The 18,443-nt window shown below is 41.3% G+C and overlaps 1 protein-coding gene across 10 annotated transcripts in view; it reads left to right on the top strand.

Moving 5' to 3' along the window:
* Nucleotides 1-18,443, top strand: part of NTNG1 (netrin G1) — a 159,381-nt gene that overhangs the window by 82,300 nt on the left and 58,638 nt on the right. For all 10 annotated transcript variants that reach the window (XM_069862570.1, XM_069862571.1, XM_069862579.1 and 7 more), the window contains exon 4: nucleotides 17,764-17,936. In XM_069862570.1, the coding sequence (XP_069718671.1) occupies nucleotides 17,764-17,936 (173 nt within the window). The remainder of the gene's footprint in view (nucleotides 1-17,763; nucleotides 17,937-18,443) is intronic.

Genomic DNA, 18,443 nt, shown 5'->3' with positions numbered 1-18,443 from the left:
TGAACCAATAGCTTTTTTTCAAGGTCTAAGTTAACCTATAGGATGTTAAGTTGCTTTTGGCATGCTTCAGACACGATGCACAAACACAAACCACTCACTTCCATCTAATTTTCTTCAGCATGAGAAAGGATTAGTATTTTTAAGGTACAAATTATTCACAGAAGGAAATTCTGTCAGGGACAGCTAAAAGTATCTTCAGAATTCAACCCACATTAATAAATACTTCTGACTGATTTTTTTGAAAACTCAAAAAAGGCACAATTTTTCATTTGGAAATATTGTCATTAAAAGAATTGTCAAAAATAATTTATAAAAAGGGATTTAAAACCTGAACATAAAACTATACATTTCATTTGACACAAATTATCCCCCCCCCAAGTTTTTTCAGTTCAGTCAGTGAACTGAAAAATCAATTACTTGCACGGCTCTAGCAGCAAATAATTCTTATCAGAATAATTCCCTCTGGGAATTATTCTGTGACAAGGAGCTTATATTTTATGAAATTTAAAAGTTTAAAAAAATTGATGCTAGCATGATAAACAATGAGAAATGTTTTGTTCTGTTTTCTCACTTTTTGAAATTCTGACCTCTGATCAAGATAAAAAACTAAAAGAGAAAAAGGAAAAAAGAGAAACATAAAAAGGTCTATATATTTTTAAATGGATTTGTAGTTTCTGTTTTGGTAATAAAAAGCAACCAGCTCCCAATTATTTCAGATGGAGCTATGAGACCTAAGCATTTTGAAAATGAACCCTAATGAAGCACAAGAAAACACCAGAACAAAACCACTTTTGAAACATTTAGTCAGCTTCCTTTGCTCTGAACAGTTCATTATGCAGCCCTCAACTCTGATAGTTTATTCACAAATAGCTTGGAACATATGCCAGTAAAGAATATACCTGCCGTGTGCCTTGTAATTATCCATCTTTCCTATAGGCCCCATTAAGTACTGGAAGGTCGCTATAAGGTCTCCCCATAGCTTTCTCCAGGCTAAACAACCCCCGCTCTCAGCCTGTTCTTATAGCAGAGGTGCTCCAGCCTTCGGATCATTTTTGTGGCCCTCCTCTGACCCTCCAACAGCTCCATGTCCTTCTTGTGCTGAGGGCTCCAGAGCTGGACACAGTACTCCAAATATGCCAAAAGTTTTCATGTCTGGATTCTTGGGATTCTTAAGAAACCAACCTGAACAACATTTCTGCTACACCCTTGATTATCCTTGTTTTTTTCCTAAATGGCCAGTCAGTGCCTAGACATCTCATGGTGATACTGAAAATTCAAGGGTGCCTCTGTTGACAGTTATTTAGGTTTCCCACACACATCTCCTGTAAAACAAAACAGATAAAAGAAAAGAAATATGACTTGGAAGTACATGTCTTTTTAAAGCACTGAAGTCCTGGGCTTTTCAGGGACTGTTAGGTTACATGGAACTATATTTATTAACAGAACATGACTGGATCAAGAACTCAGCCGTGTTCTTTATGTGTGTTTTATTGCTGGTTGTGCATATTGGTGGTACACTTAGAGCAAAAGGTGGCCAAAATATGTAGAAAAAAAACCCCCAAGGATATGATCAGTAGTCCTTTCTCTTTGGAGAAAAGTCTGACTTCTTTCTGGCAGTTTTCAAAGAGAGGTAAGTGGGGTCTCCTGATCAACTGCCTGAAGCTTTCCTGCTATAACCTACCCTCGGCTCCAGCTCTACTCCCGTGGTGCATCCTGCATGGCCCCGACCAGGTGTTCTGTAGGAGCCACAGTGGGTTGGGCTGAACTAGGCACTCTGACAGGGTAAGGAAAGCTCTGTAAATGATTCTGCTTTGCATTTGCTTTTCTCTCAATTATGACTCATTTTCCTCTTGGAGGCAAACCTTTCCTGGCCTCTGTGTTTGTTTGGAAGAGAGGTGGAAGTGTCCTCAGGGCTTTGTTTGATTTGTAAAATCCTCTCACCTACAGACAGAAACTTAACAAGCAGATGCCTATCAAGGAATGAGCAGGGGAGAAGGTTCCTCACTAAATTCCGATACCAGGATCCACAAAAAGGCCTTTCCTGTTACTGACGGCAGTAGAAACAGGACTGAGCTATTCGTTGCATTAAAGCTATCAGAGATATCTTACTTCTGCAACTGAAATCTGCTGTCCCAGAGCAGCCATATGCGGAGAGGGCTGTTGTGCACATCTTCTGTGCTTGTGTGCAGGGATCCCACCCTCACGGCTGCTGCAGCTGCACGGGGCCAGCCCTCGCTCGGCATCCTGCAGTAGCAGTGGCAGGGGGCCTTTTCACTGAGTGAGGTATCACAGGGGCTGCTCCTCACAGGAGGATTTCTCAGAGTAGCATAATGCATATTTTCTCTCTCTTGGAGGCAACTCGTTACAGCGCATACCCGGCTCTTCCATATATACAGTCCCTGCAGCAATAACTACTAGGGGCACATTTGAGACTTTAAATGAGTCCATAGGAGGTCTCTTAAACAGAAATCCTTTAAAATCTTTTGAATAGAGCAGCAGATGTATTGCTTCACAGAACTGGTTTCTCTAGTGTTGAATTCTGTGCGCACCACAGATATTTTTATGCTGCTTTTCTCTATTACATTCCTCAAAAAGTTATCGCAATTGGTATGAAATTAACCTCGTTTGTTTCTCATGTAGCAGAAACGCTGCTCGCCTGACAATGGCTCATGAAAATCTTTGTTCTTTACTGTGATACAATAGGTGCTACACACTGAGTCTTTCTCTAAGGCTAAAGTAAAGAGATTTCTGCTTTGGCTAGGTCTGTCCAGCATTAATCATGGACACAAATAAGTAACAGCTCACTTGAGGTATTGCTACGTGCGAGGGTAAAATTTTTCTGTTGCAGAGAGTTAAGTTATATTTTTGAATGGTATTGTAAGCATGTCCACTTGGATGGTAATTTAATAACCACAGTTTTAGACCTCCCACACAACAAATTGTTCCTTTTCAGTGTTGTGCTGGGAAAAAGAATTCAGGGTACCAGCTGGCAGCTGATACTGTGAAATACTACTTACAAATAAAGACAGGAAGTTTGGTGTAATTGCTAGCATCTTAGAGCAGCTTTCTTGGGATTGCTAGTGAGCAGATGTAAGACCGGTATTAATTAAATTAAAACCAGAAAAATTGGTCTCTCAATAAAATAAAAGTAGTGATGCACATTAACGCAATGCCAGGAATTTCAAATCTAATGTTCGGATTTGTATCAGGAGAAAAGAGAAGAAACTGTGACTTCTGAAGAATTTTTAACTTTTGGTTTTGAATGTGCAAGCTATAAAACTTAGCAGTGAAATATTGCTGTCTTTCATCTGAGGTCTGTGTGTCACGTTCTTAATGATCTAGCAGGTTGTGGTACAGATTTTTACAACTGCTGTGATATAGTGGTTAAATTATGCCTGGTGGTATTATAGTGATTAAAGTACAAGATGTGTCTAGGGTATCTGTTGGTCTATATTGACTTGCTGATAGTGACTTACTGCCCAATGGATGGATAGGGAACTAGGGCTGGCTAAGCAGGTTGTTTCTCAGCAGAAAAAAAAGATAACAAAAACTTTGCTTCCTTAATATTGTGGTGGCAACAAGCAGTGGTAAAATCTCAGCCAGCATGCTCCTTAGCTTTTTTGCACCATCAGACGGATAATGAGAGGGTACTGCGAAGCGGATTGCACTATTGCAGCTGGCGGAGAGAGATTCAGTCTTGTCCCAGTAGCCTGTCTCTCTCAGATGCATAACAGTATGGGCAGCTGAGCATATGCAGGTTTTTGCTATCTACTACTTTTTCTTGATGTTTAGAACAAACTTTTTAAAACACCTGTGATATATCATGGCAACTCAGAACACCTAAGCTGTGTGGTACCTCTGCAACAGATGTTCTTCCCACTTTGCCATCCCCTTTCATGTATGTATCATGACATTGATTGCTGTGTGAAGTACAGCAAGTTAGTAGGTGAGACCAGAGAGGTTCCATAAAGAAAGAGTGACATTTTCAGGTGGGAGGGAAGGAAAAAGAAAAGTTCATTGTAACACTGATATACATAGAGTTTACATCCTTTGTTTTTTCCCCGTTCTTCAGTGGTAGCCTGGGAACCTAGCAAAACAATCACTAGTGTTAAATGATCAACTGGGAGCACCAGGAGGAATTATTGATCTTCATCTTAGCAAAAGATTTTACTTCCTTTCTGGGAGAGACATGACTGGCAAGGTCCCTGTTCAGCATCCTTCACGTAGATAAGAAAAGCTTCCTATTTCTGAGGGTAGAGATAAAAGCAAAAGAGAAACAGTGTGAAATAGCAGCACCCTACCTTCTCAGCAGTTGTGTCCCTAAAAGCACATCACACCTGGGGCTCCTTATCCTCCACTGACTCCCAGTTTCCATCCCATACTTGTTCAAAATCTTGGGCCTGCCATTCAAAATTATAAGTGATTATTTGCCATTATCTAAAAATACAGCCACTGAGTCTAGGATAATATGAATGAAAACTGGAAACAAATTAGGCCACGTTTCAGACAGTGTGAACTAACATAAATTCATTGATTTTGCTGCAGCCAGATAGAGTTACATCAGCGAAGAATCTGGCAAACTGTGTTCACGGGTGAAATTATTTGCAGAACATGCTGCTGGCAAAATCTAGCAGATTTTATAGCCACTCTCTTTATTGACACATTTCCATGAAACCTCATATCTCTGAAGGAAAAGCAAAAATGAATATTTGGGAAGGGGATGGAAGTTAGTTCTGTACAGCAGCTAATGACAGCTATATTTCCAGACAGATTTATTTCAGCTTTAACACTTAGAGAATGTGAAGTGAAAGTTTTAAAAGAGCATTTGGCCATTCCACTTGGCTAGCTGTATCTAAGTATTTATTACTAAGGGTAGGTATTTTTTTTATATGGTGAACTGAAATAACTTGGACTCAGAATTAGTTGTTCCTTTCTACTAGCATAAGCATCATTGGATTATTTTTAGACTTTGGATTTAAGAGACTGAAGTAAGCCTGAATATTTTCATATCTGTTGGTCTGTAATGTTTTGTATTAAGAAATCAGAACAGTTTCAAATGCTTAAAGACTGAGGTGTTTGTAAGAGATTAAATAGGTTACTGCCTCCTCCTTTCTATATTTGAGTTCTGAGTGTTTCTGACCTAGCCTGTAAACATTTTCAGTTGCCTCTGTTTGCATGGTAGGATGTCATCTAGTAAACTGCTGCATTTCAGAAACATTTACAGTTTATTTGGCAAGGTGAGATTGCTTCTGGGCCTCTGTCTGAAAGGGGCAGGGGGAAAGGAGCAGTGAAGCCAAAAGGACCTGCCCCACTAACACTTGGCTTCAAAAGGCAGACAGTATGTATCTATCAGGCAGTGTACTCATCAAATACAGGTTGAGATACAAATCGATCAATAGTGGTCCTGTAGTTCTTGTTCATATTGACCAGTATTTAATTTGACAGTAGTTCCCATAGAAATAATCAGGTTATAGAGAAATGTTTACTTGCATCTTAACATAACAAATCTTAAAAACATGTTAATATTTAAATTCAGCCCTTGTGTACTCTGTGGTTGGGCAGGCTTACTGCAAACAGCAGGCAATTCCATGCCCTGCATGCTTTCTGTGAGTCTTGAAAGTACTCGCTCCTGTGGGAAAGGGAATTATGCTGCCCTTTTGGACTTTGTTTTCTTTTTTAATTTCAAGCTCTCTAACCTGCTTGGAAGTAGGCCACTGAGAAAGCAAAGCAAACATGCTCTCTGTGCCTAGGTTTCACTGTTCCCTACTAGATACATTATATTCAGCTGAGGGAGAATAAGAAGCTATCTTCCCCAATTTTCCATACTGCCTGTGGGAATCTAATTCAATTGCCTCCCAAATTTAGCAGCAAAAACTAAACAGTAAAGAATAAAGTTGAAGAGGCTTCTGTAAATCTCTGGATTCAAAGGTACTAAGGTGCAGTAGGATTACTGAGCGCAGGTTAAACTTCTTTTCTAGCCACAAAGCTACTTACAGATTTAAGAAGCTTAAAAAATCTGATCCAACATTAGTCCTTGCTTTGCAAATGAAAGAATAATATATCTACCTATACAAAGTTATATTTGTTATTATTGAATTTTTTTATCCTTCATTATTGATGTAGCCCCATTCCACAGAGGAATTTTTTTTTTTCAGTGGGAGATTATGATGTATTAGATAAAATCGGGGAAAGGGACAGGGAAGAAGACTGGTGACCAAAGGCATTTCCGTAAATATACAAATGAAAGAAAAGATTCGCATTTCATTACTCTCACTGTAGTGGCTACATTTTACCAGCAGACTACAGGGATCTTATTCATAACTTCCCAAAAAAAGATGTAGTGCCTTTTTTGGACTTGGATTCCTTACAGCAATGTGGACCTGAGATATTCATGTGACTCAAAAAAATGCTGAATAAAAAATTGAGTTGACTTTTGTGCTTCACGTGAGCTGGGACATTTGTTCAGCAGACCTACTTGCAGCCCATGCCATTTTCTGATTGCCAACTGTGCTCAGTTTTTTTGACCTTTTTAGTTCAGAACTTCTTCAGAAGGGTAGTCCCCGCAGTGAGCATTGGTAGCCTAGATTGCAAGAATTATCTTGTTATCTCTTTTATATGTGTCTTCACAGTATCTATTCCATCCTCACAGAAGTAAATTGGCCAGCAATCATTTTATTTCTTCACAACAGTGTCCTTTATACTTTTTTCATCCGCACAAAATCTGTTCCAATTGTAAAGCTGTCTAGCATAAGGATCAGCATAGTTTGTGGGTTGTTTTTTTTTTTGACATGACATAGAAAAATCCTATGACATAATGAATAATAATAATCAGCAGACTTGTGATGTTTCCAAGACTGTGAGCCTGTCTGAAAAGATGTTCCACTTTTAGAGAGATTTAAAGGAAAACAGACTTATCTGAGTTGTTTCATGGTGTTTACCTGTACACTCAGTGGTGCAAGAGTTTTGTCACTTGCCTGCACAGTTTCTCATGTTGTGATGAATTTGTCTCATAAAAGAAAAAAAAAAAAAAAAGAAAGAGTAAAACCTGAAAATCTAATGATTCAGATGCAAAGCTGGTTTTATCCCAAAGACTTCATGGCATATTTTAGAGGTGCTTACATTTTAACTTTCGCTTTCTAAACTTACATCTCTTCCTTTTTCATGGTTTAAAACTGTATTTGCAACATGAAATTTCCATCTTTGTCAACAACATATTAGAAAACTAAATCTCACTGGTGAAGCTGCCTCAAGGTCATTAGCAAGCTTGAGAGGCATAATGTAGATGACAGCCTTAACACGATTGATGTCCTGCTAAACATAGCCAAGTCCTTTAAGACAACTGTACCAAGGTGCTGGAAGTAGTTGCTAGCACTAGGGAGCTGACTAAGGCTCCCAACATTGCTAACAGTGTTTTAAAACACCTAATTAAAACCATGAGGGGATGGTATTTTATGTTGTGTGTGTACCATGTTGCGTGGGCAGTAACGCAAAGAGCAAACAAGCCAACTCCTCTGCAAGCTCAGACTTCGCTTATCTGGGAGCAGAGAGCTGATTCGTGGCATGTAAAATTTAAGGGTCTGTGCAGAGGGCTTACAAGTTGGTTTTAAGTTGATTTTCTAAACTTTAAAGATGACCTAGAATGATCCAAAGATGTATCTAAGTGAGGAACATATGGCTAGTTGTTAAAAATGTATCAAAGAGCTTCTCTTGTCTTTCTTTCCCATGAATGATCTCTTCAACAGAAATGATACCCTCATGTGACCCCTACTCTGTTGGTTGGCACTCACATGCAAGAGCGTCAGCACACTATTAGTGATTACCTTAGTGATATTTACAGCATTTTAATGTCAGTTGTCTGTATGTAAATAGAGCCTGTGAAGAACACAGTGCTCCCAGGGTTCCTGCTCCCACTACAACAACACTGCTCCTTCAACACGCCAGAGTGCTTCCTGCACCTTATGTAACTGCCAAAAATATCATTTCAATTGCCTTATGACAAAATAATGAGTCTGTCAAAGATGAGTGGTCAGAAAAACAAATTTGTTCTCCCACACAATTAGAGTTTATAGCGTTGGACAGCAACATCAATCTCCTGTGATTCAAAATTGAATTTGCACGTTGGAGGGAAATGTGTTCCTGCGTATGCTGTAACCAGGCTGCTTAGCAGGAAGAGCCCTCACAGGCTGAACTAGAAAGATGGATATCAGCTGAGCTGTGGAAACATCAGGATGGAAGTTTCCAAATGCAGACAAGTGTTGTGGGGAGGTGGTTTTCACTTCCACAAGCTCAGCACTGACAGAGCCATTCCCACAACAACAAAAAAAGAAAAGTGTGGAAAAACTGTCACCAGATGGAACAGGCAGACAAATGTTCCCTTCAGGTAGAAAGCTGTTTCAAGACCTGCATTTCCTGTATGCAACCTAATTGCTTATGGAGTTGTGGATACCTATAATCATGTACTTCAGAAGTTCTTTGTAATGTTGTAGTATACAAAGCATTAGACCTCAATAATACTGTTTATGGTGAGCTTATATTGTATCTTGGAACTGCACTTTGCCCTTAACATATACTAATCCTTACATGGGATTTTGCCCCAGTCTGTTTTCTAGTCCAGTGCAAAGACTGCAGCATACATTCTCTTACGTTTGCCATACCTTAACCTGTATTCTCATATCTGCTGTACTTGCTACATCTCCCTCAATCATCCCTTCTCAGTACACAAGCAAATCCATTTGACGTGCTAAGTAGCTGCTACCCACCCACTGCTACTCAGTAATTGCATTTCTGGGTACGTGTATGTAATACCTTGTAAAGCACTTTGACTTTTTTCTTTGGATTTCAAGAAACTATGTAGGCATCAAATATTGTCATCTGGAACTCAGTACACAGGATGTAGAAGCAGGTTTTTAGGTTTTCAGACCTTCTCCTCCATTCTTATACATGCAGCCAAAGTGACCACATTCTTCTAATGGAAGCATCTAAAAGGGATATGTGAAATTTTGGGTTTAATGTGCTTTGTATGTAAATCTAATTAAACTTTTGTTACTGTCTCAGATTTAAAGCAGTAACAGTCAGGAATAGATTTTCAAAGCAAGTTTTTAATGAAATTTAGCTAGAAAACTTCCTTAGCTAGAAAACTTCCTTCCCTGGTCCACGAGACAGACTACTATCCTCTGATAGCAGTCCAAACTGGTAATGATGATCTAGTAAACAGAAAGACCAAAGCCATCAAGAAAGACTTCAGGGCCATTGGGAAAATGATGGAGGGCTCTGGGGCACAAATAGTATTCTGCTCCATCCCAAGGCTAAATAGAGAGGAGCTGGAAGTCAGGAAGAAGAATTTGATTAATTCCTGGCTCTGAGCCTGGTGTGAGGAGAGGGGCTTTGGCTTCTTTGATCATGGGGTGGCTCACGCACCCCCAGGCTTTGTTGCTAAGGATGGGACACGTGTGTCTCCTAGGGGGGCTAAAGCCCTTGCTAAAAACCTAGCTAAGCTCATAAATGGAGCTTTAAACTAGGTGTGAAGGGGGATGGGGTTGAGACCAGGCTAGACAGGAACGAGCCTGGATGTGGGGCACTGGTGATTCGGAAAGGGTGTGCTGGTGAGGACCAGTACATCACCACACAGAAAGTGGGGGAGAACACACCTGGGGGTGCTAAGGGAGATATGGGCACTCTGTTCCTAGCTACTCCAGTTACCAGGCAATTGGGAATGAACTCTGTTCCCTCTAAGAGGGCTGAAGGCTCGGCAGCTCAGCTGAAGTGCATTTACACCAATGCACGCAGCATGGGGAATAAGAAGGAAGAGCTGGAAGCTGTCGTAGGGCAAGGAGCCTATGATGTCGTTGCCATCACAGAAACGTGGTGGGATGACTCATATAACTGGAGTGCAGCTATGGTGGGGTACAAACCCTTCAGGCGGAATAGGAAGGGTAGGAGAGGAGGCGGGGTAGCCCTCTTTGTAAGGGAGGACTTGGACACCATTGAGATGGACTGTGGTGATGAGGAGATTGAGTGCCTGTGGGTTAAAATCAGAGGAGCCCACAAGAAGGTAGATTATGTGATGGGAGTCTGTTACAGACCACCCAGCCAAGGAGAAGCAGCTGATGAGCTCTTCTATAAACAGCTGGGGTTAATCTCTAGATCAATGCCTCTTGTTCTTGTGGGAGACTTCAATCTTCCTGATATCTGCTGGAAGTACAATAGAGCAGAAAGGAAGCAGTCTAGGAGGTTCCTGGAGCGCGTGGAAGACAACTTCCTTGCACAGCTGGTGAATGAACCAACAAGGGAAGGTGCCCTCCTGGACCTGCTGTTTGTGAACAGAGGCCTTGTGGGGGATGTGGCAGTAGGTGGACGCCTAGGACAAAGCAATCATGAGATGATAGGGTTTTCTGTTCTAGGTGAAATGAAGAGGGTAGTTAGCAGGACAGTAGCATTAAATTTCCAGAGGGCAGACTTTGAACTCTTCAGAAGGCTGGTTGGCAAAGTCTCCTGGGAGACAGTACTTAAGGGCAAGGGAGCCCATGAGGGCTGGGAGCTCTTCAAAAAGGAAATCCTAGCAGCTCAGGAGAAAGCCATCCCCATGTTCCGGAAAAAAAGCCGGCAGGGGAAAAAAACAGCTTGGTTGAACAGAGAAATCTTGAGTGATATCAAGAAGAAGAGAAATGTTTATGGGCTCTGGAAGAGGGGACAGGCTTCTTGGGTGGACTACAGGAGGGAAGTGAGATTGTGTAGAGAAAAAATCAGAAGGGCTAAGGCTCAACTAGAAATCAGATGGGCAAAGTCTGTGAAAGAGAACAAAAAATCTTTCTATAAATATATAAATAATAAAAGGAGGACTAGGAAGACCATACAGTCCCTATTGGACACAGAAGGAACAACAGTGACAAGGGATGAGGAAAAGGCTGAGGTACTTAACGCCTTCTTTGCCTCAGTCTTTAGTCATAAAGAAAGTCCTTCCGTCTGTGTACAAACCCAGGAGCTAGAGGAGCAAATGAGGCTCCCATGATCCAAGAGGAGGTGGTCAGAGCCTTGCTAGCCCAGCTAGACACCCACAAGTCTATGGGGCCAGGTGGGATTCATCCAAGGGTATTGAAGGAGCTGGCGGATGTGCTGGCCAAACCCTTTTCCATCATCTTCCAACAGTCCTGGAAGACTGGGGAAGTCCCACTGGACTGGAGGCTGGCTGATGTTATGCCCATCTACAAGAAGGGTCGCAGGGAGGACCCAGGGAACTACAGGCCTGTCAGTCTGACCTCAGTGCTGGGAAAGTCATGGAGCAGGTGATCTTGAGTGCTACCATGAAGCACATGCAAGAGAACTGGGTGATCAGGCCCAGTCAACACAGGTTCACAAAAGGCAGGTCTTGCCAAACTAACCTGATCGCCTTCTATGACAAAGTGACTCGGCTGCTGGATGAGGGAAAGGCTGTGGATGTATCTTCCTGGACTTCAGTAAAGCCTTTGACAGAGTTTCTCACAGCATTCTGCTTGGGAAACTGTCAGCCTCTGGCCTGGACAGGCGCACACTCTCCTGGGTGGAAAACTGGTTGGATGTCTGGGCCCAGAGAGTGGTGGGAAATGGTGTGAAACCCAGCTGGAGGCCAGTACTAGTGGGGTTCCCCAGGGCTCAGTGCTGGGTCCAGCCCTGTTCAATGCCTTTATCAGTGACCTGGATGAAGGCATTGAGTGCACCCTTAGCAAGTTTGCAGACGACACTAAGCTGGGTGGAAGTGTCGATCTTCTGGAGGGTAGGGAGGCTCCAAAGGGATCTGAACAGGCTGGACCACTGGGCTGAGACCAGTGGCATGAGGTTTAACAAGGCCAAATGCCGGGTCCTGCACGTGGGGCACAACAACCCTGTGCAGTGCTACAGACTAGGAGAAGTCTGTCTAGAAAGCTGCCTGGAGGAGAGGGACCTGGGCGTGTTGGTTGACATCCGACTGAACATGAGCCAGCAGTGTGCCCAGGTGGCCAAGAAGGCCAATGGCATCTTGGCTTGTATCAGAAACGGCGTGACCAGCAGGTCCAGGGAGGTTATTCTCCCTCTGTACTCGGCACTGGTGAGACCGCTCCTTGAATCCTGTGTTCATTTCTGGGCCCCTCACCACAAGAAGGATGTTGAGGCTCTGGAGCGAGTCCAGAGAAGAGCAACAAAGCTGGTGAAGGGGCTGGAGAACAGGCCTTATGAGGAACGGCTGAGACAGCTGGGGGTGTTTAGCCTGGAGAAGAGGAGGCTGAAGGGAGACCTCATTGCTCTCTATAACTACCTGAAAGGAGGTTGTAGAGAGGAGGGTGATGGCCTCTTCTCCCAAGTGAGGGGGGACAGGACAAGAGGGAATGGCCTCAAGCTCTGCCAGGGGAGGTTTAGGCTGGACATTAGGAAAAAATTTTTCACAGAAAGGGTCATTGGGCACTGGCAGAGGCTGCCCAGGGAGGTGGTTGATTCACCTTCCCTGGAGGTGTTTAAGGCACAGGTGGACGAGGTGCTAAGGGGCATGGTTTAGTGTTTGATAGGAATGGTTGGACTCAATGGTCTGGTGGGTCTCTTCCAACCTGGTTATTCTATGATTCTATGAAATTACAAATGGTACATAGGATTTTCAGCAAAAGTTTATCATCATGGATATTCACATAAGGTAACAAAGTACTTCCTTACCTCTGGAGCAGAAAAGAAAGGTAATCTTCTTTTAAAAGAAGAGATGAGACAGATGAAGGACTCTGAACTTGGGCAGTCTTCCACAGTAAGCTGATGTCCACATCCTGACAGTGATCTGGTAGGAGTTCAAGTCAGTGACCAGATCAGCACTGCCCAGTTGATTCACAGTTACCTAGAATGCCTCAGGTCCTGGCTCTGCTGCCTTGTTTTCACACTGCTCACAATCCAATATATCTCATCGCAAGAGTAGTTTTCTCATGGTCCATCTGGATGGTATCTGGATGGTATCTAAGCAGTCTTCCTTCTGTAATGTTAAATATTTCAATTTTCCTTACTGCTTCTCCCACAAATAGAAGTAGCTTTTTATTGTACTTCAGTCATATCTCAGCCCCACTGTGCACATTTACCTCTTTCATTCATCCAGAGAAACCTGTCCCTCAAGTGCAACAGGCATTTTTTTCCTTTGCAGAAGTCACTGAGATTGTCCATACATACAGTCTGATGTGGTCCTTGGGACAGATTGCCCAATTCCTAATGCTGCATTCCTAAACAAAACCGAAGTATACAAAATATTATTTCCACTTTTCAGTAAAAATGTCTCTTCGCATACAGCAGAGAATTTGGTATTGGCTTATTTTTCCCCAGACATGGTACCCTCCAACTTACGTTCAGTTTGCTTTCCACAGACAGGTTTTTTTCTCCTTCAATTTTAGCGCTGTCTGCGTTTCACACTCACTCAGTATTCAGTTACGTCCTTGATTTGCTGTGGAAATCATGATTAATCTCTCTGAGATCTGTGAAGTGACCTCAGCAAAAAATTGTTGCAAGAGGAAAATCAGAGCCTCTGTGGTTCATTCCTCTATACATCTTTTTTTCTACTTATGCTTCTGCTCTTCTACTCCCCATGTATAGTTGCTGACACCAACAAGAACTCCAGTTTAATCTCTTAATATTTCATTATTCTACAGATTTTTTCATACTTATATAACACTAATGATCATAAAACAAAGCTAACTTTTATGTTGCCTATACATCATGAAGGCAAAGGAAATGGGGTTTTTGCCACACATTGTCTGACATTTTATGGTTTGGGGTTTATTTTATCTAAACATTTCTTTTTGTGCCCATTTTAACTAGCTGCCATTAACTTTACATTTGACATTTTTAATATAAATGTATTTTTTTTCTTTGATCTTTAGCTAACCTTGTAGAAAACCACAGTAAGCACATTTGTTCCTTAGTTTCTTCTCCCTGGAAATTTGATAGCTAAGTTTGAATTATTTGAATTATTATTTTAAGTTTGCATACATAGCTAAATTTGACTTATTCTGAGGGATTTTAGTATTATTCACCATTGTTGGCTCTTTTTAGCTCAGTTGCTAGTGTTAGGTTTTGACTATCTATTATCTGTCCACAGAGGTTTTAGATCAATCCTTTATTTTTGTCAGTGATCAAATTTGCTTTTTAATCTCGATCATTTTAAATTACACTCATAGAAAGCTACACATCTCTCCCCGTTGCTGGTTGGGATTTTGGGAGGTATTGCACTGGCTGGTTTGGGGGATTGCTTGGGGGGTTTGTTTTTGTTTTTTTAATTGAAGGAAATAGAAAGTTTGCTCTCCTTTCTCATAAACATGGTATTATTTGGATTTTTTTTAATACAGGATGCAACATTCTGGGGAATTCTGCAGGGAAGGCTTTCAAAATTCTTATAAAACATCAAAATAAGTTAATTTGCAGAGAGACATTGACTGAATGAATCTGTGAGTCTTCTACCTGTTTAGGGCAGGAAGAGTCATTTAGCAGTTCCTCCATTTAGGAAGTTAAGTGGCTAAGAAGTCTTTACATTTAAAATTTGACAGAAGAAAAGGAAAATTTTCCACAAAAAAAACCCCATTTGGCTGTTTTTGTGAAAACTTGCCCATATTTGGTACAAACACAGCCCTCCAATATTTGTAGCTTTCCTTTGTTTGGGCTTGGTGGCTAAAATCACAGAAGATGCCTTCTGAAGAAACCCTGTCCATTATTGTACTGCATGGGCCCTCCCACATGGACCACAGAACAGTTCCCACAGCATGACACCATAGCTCTGGGCTGAGAAGCACTTCTTCCGCAGCAGTCTTGCCCTAGGAAACTAAAAACCTGAGCATCAGAGCAGGCAGCAGACTATGAGCTATGTTGTCCGTGCTTTCTTGTCTGGCAAATAAGGAAAAGGAGGAAGGAACCTATGAAGAGATGAATCGCAGTGAAGTTAGGGAAAGTGGGAAATAAAAGGAATTCAATATACATAAGAACTTACGGGAATTATTTGTGTATGTATATAAATATGTGAGGAGCAAAACTTTGGGTTTTTTGATCATGGACTGGCCTATGCACCTACAGGCTTCCTTACCAGGGATGGGGCACACTTGTCTCCTAGGGGTACAAAAATCCTCACCAAAAATCTAGCAGGGCTCATTAATACAGCTTAAAACTAGATGTGAAGGGGGATGAAACCAGGCTAGTCAGGAGTGAGCCTGGAAGTAGCACTCCAGTGCCTGAGAGGTAGTGTACTGACAAGGACCTCTAGTTTATCAACTCAGAGCGAGTGGGGGCAAGTACATCTAGAGACGGAAAAGATGTAATTGTCACTGATGGGTTAGATAATCCAAGTACCAGTCATTTGGGAATGAACACTATTCCTTTTATGAGAGCTGAGGGAATAACAGCTCAACTGAAGTGCATGTACACCAATGCATGCAGCATAGGCAAAAACCAGGAGGAATTGGAAGCTTATTGTAGGGCACGGAGACCGTGACATAGTTGCCATCACAGAAACGTGGTGGGACGACTGGTATAACTGGAGTTTTTCACAGGAAGGGTCATTGGGCACTGGCACAGACTGCCCAGGGAGGTGGTTGAGTCACCATTCCTGGAGGTATTTAAAAGATGAGTGGATAAGGTGCTCAGGGACATGGTTTAATGGCAGATAGGAAAGGTTGGACTCAATGATCCTGGAGGTCTTTTCCAGCCTAGTGATTCTGTGAAACCTCCATACATAGAAACATATGCAAGTGTTTTGTGCACATATGAAGTGTTATGGGACTGGAGAGAATGAATGGAAGCAGAGGGAGATGGAGACAGAGGTGGAGACAGATGGAGAAGGCTAGAATCTCCCCAGGACTTTTAACCATGCAAGCAAAATTGAGGGTCAGTTTATCTCTTGAGGAACATATAACAAGTATAGCATCTCAGAAGCGCAAACAGATTTTGCAAAAGGTTTTCTGACACAACCATTCTATACTTTCAGGTGCTTATTTAGAGAGCTGTGCACATTTAAACCAATTGGCGGAGGTACCTGTATTTATTTTCTCCACTTTGATTCCTCTGCCAGTCAGAAGCATCCTTTTAGAGTCCCAGGAACTACAGCTTTTCTTCAGAATCAGCAGGCTTTTTCCTCCTGCCTAAATCAGTTTGCTACCTCTGACACTGATGAGTCCCTCCAATAAAACAGAAATCTCTCCCTGAAAGACATCCAATCAATCCCTCTTATTTATTCTGGTGACCCCACATTCTCTCCTGCTTCTTTCTTCTCTGACTCTCTAAGTTTTGGCTTTATCATTATTTTATCTCTCTCCTGTTTTGGAGTCTTCCATTTTCATATCCCTTTGGACAGTGAAAACACTTATACTTTTCTTAATAGCAGTGCTTTTTACCAAAATCTTCAATATCTCATCCACTTACACCCAGACAAGCATCATTTTGCAGTGGCTAGTCATTGAAAATTTACTATACCATTGATGTAGTCTTTAAGCATCAATATTTTGGAAATTATAAAAAATGAATCACACTTTATTTTGTCTAGCATGTTCAAAACAGTTTGGTAATTTCAATATAAAGAGTGCTGAACCCCATTTTGAATGTGCATTGCTCAAATAACAGCAGTTTCATCTGCCTCATTTCTGGCATTGAGGAGAATGTTCTATCATCTACTGTATTACAGATTCTTGTGGATTTTCTCCAGCAGCCACTTATGACAACTGCAAGCTTGTTTTACCCTGGGGATATATGTGTATGTGGGCAGTTGCTTCAGGTCATATTCCTTCCAAATGGAAGTCAGTTTGACAACTGTTAATTTGCACTTGGCCATCCCATGTGTTGTTTTGCTGTAATTATTGGTCACTCTAAGGAACAGGTGACAAATGCTGACACGAGAACACTTTAAATCACTAGATGTACAGTCATTAGGAAAACAATCAGACAGGGTTGTTAAATAGTAGTTGTCTTTCCATCCACAAACAGAAACAGATTTTGACATCTATTGGAAAGGGATGCAAAGAGGTGACAATACCTTACTGTTTATGAGACCAGCTTCCTATTGTGCAAGTGTGCTTGTTCCAGGGAAAGAGGGGAATTTAAGGAAAATACAATTGTTCTAAGGCAAGACTCAGAATGTGGTTTATCTAATGATTTTTTTCACAAGGTTTGATTAAGTGTTCTTTCCTAAGTAAAACTAAACATGCTAAACAAAATATTTCCTCTGACCTTCAACTACTACAACTAATTAAAGCAGGCAAAACAATTTCCTTTCTGGGCAAGAGAGTACTTGCTGAACAAGAATCACAAAACACCATTATAGTGAGCTTCACTTCTACTTAAATGTGGCATTGCAGAGGATATTTAATTGAAACCTGTTTTCTCAGACTCCCAAGACCTATATTGGATCTTAATTTGGGCCAGATTCTTTAAGGACATAAGCAGAGGACTTGTTTCATTCCAGGGAGTAGTGAGTAACTTGAATTTTTGCAAGATTATAGACCTTCTGCAGTCAAAATTATTAATTATTTAGTTAGTTTCAAGGAGCTGCGTTACTGAAAACAAGAAAATATTCAGCATCTTGGTGAAAAGTCATGGTGGAATTACTGCTTTTAGATATCTGCAAGCTGAAGATATCACAACATGCTATTTGAGTGAAGTCTTGTATAGTATGCTAAAATAATAACACAGGCACAACACACAGAAAAAGAGTGGGTGCCATAGGACATGCTTTACTAAGACTTAATCTGAACTTAAACTTAACTCTAAATAATCTCCCACTTTTTTTTTATTTTTGCCTTTTAAAAATAGGTGTAAGTGCAACCTTCACGCTACTGGCTGTAAAGAAGAAAACAAAAGACTACTTTGTGAATGTGAGCACAACACAACTGGCCCAGACTGTGGAAAATGCAAGAAGAATTACCAGGGCCGACCGTGGAGCCCTGGTTCTTATCTGCCTATACCTAAGGGCACTGCTAATATCTGTAAGTAGTTCAGTGTAATAAGGTTATTTCATTATTAGAATTCTGCCCCTATCGTGACTCTGAAGGAAGATTAATGCTGACAAAAATTTGTCATTTCTTTATGACCCAGTACATATACTTGGACAAGGTGTCAATTTATAAGTGCTCTCACATGGATCTAAGTAACCTGCATGAGAACTGCACGTTTGTATCCACAGACAAATCCCCAGTCACTGCATAGAAAGAGCTAAAGAATGAAAAAAAATAAGACCCTTCACATAAAAAGCACACGCAGAGGAGAGAAACCAGTGGGAATATCTGCAGTACTGCTCCAGCCATGGTGTGCACAGCTCTTCATTCATCCTTATTGCCTCAAGATTCCAAACAACCTCAGCTCAACATGTGAGATGAGGTCGTGTTCATTTTTTTATCTAATTAAGAAACTTAAAAAATCTCAGACCAAATTTTTCAAGTTAATAACTAATAATCCAAAGGTTGCTAAGGGACATTTTTACCTGATGTTGACCT

Source organism: Phaenicophaeus curvirostris, chromosome 8, assembly GCF_032191515.1.
Source record: "Phaenicophaeus curvirostris isolate KB17595 chromosome 8, BPBGC_Pcur_1.0, whole genome shotgun sequence".
Taxonomy (NCBI): Eukaryota; Metazoa; Chordata; class Aves; order Cuculiformes; family Cuculidae; genus Phaenicophaeus; species Phaenicophaeus curvirostris.
The sequence above is the reverse complement of the archived record's forward strand: the minus strand, read 5'-3'. Positions and strand labels throughout refer to the sequence as shown.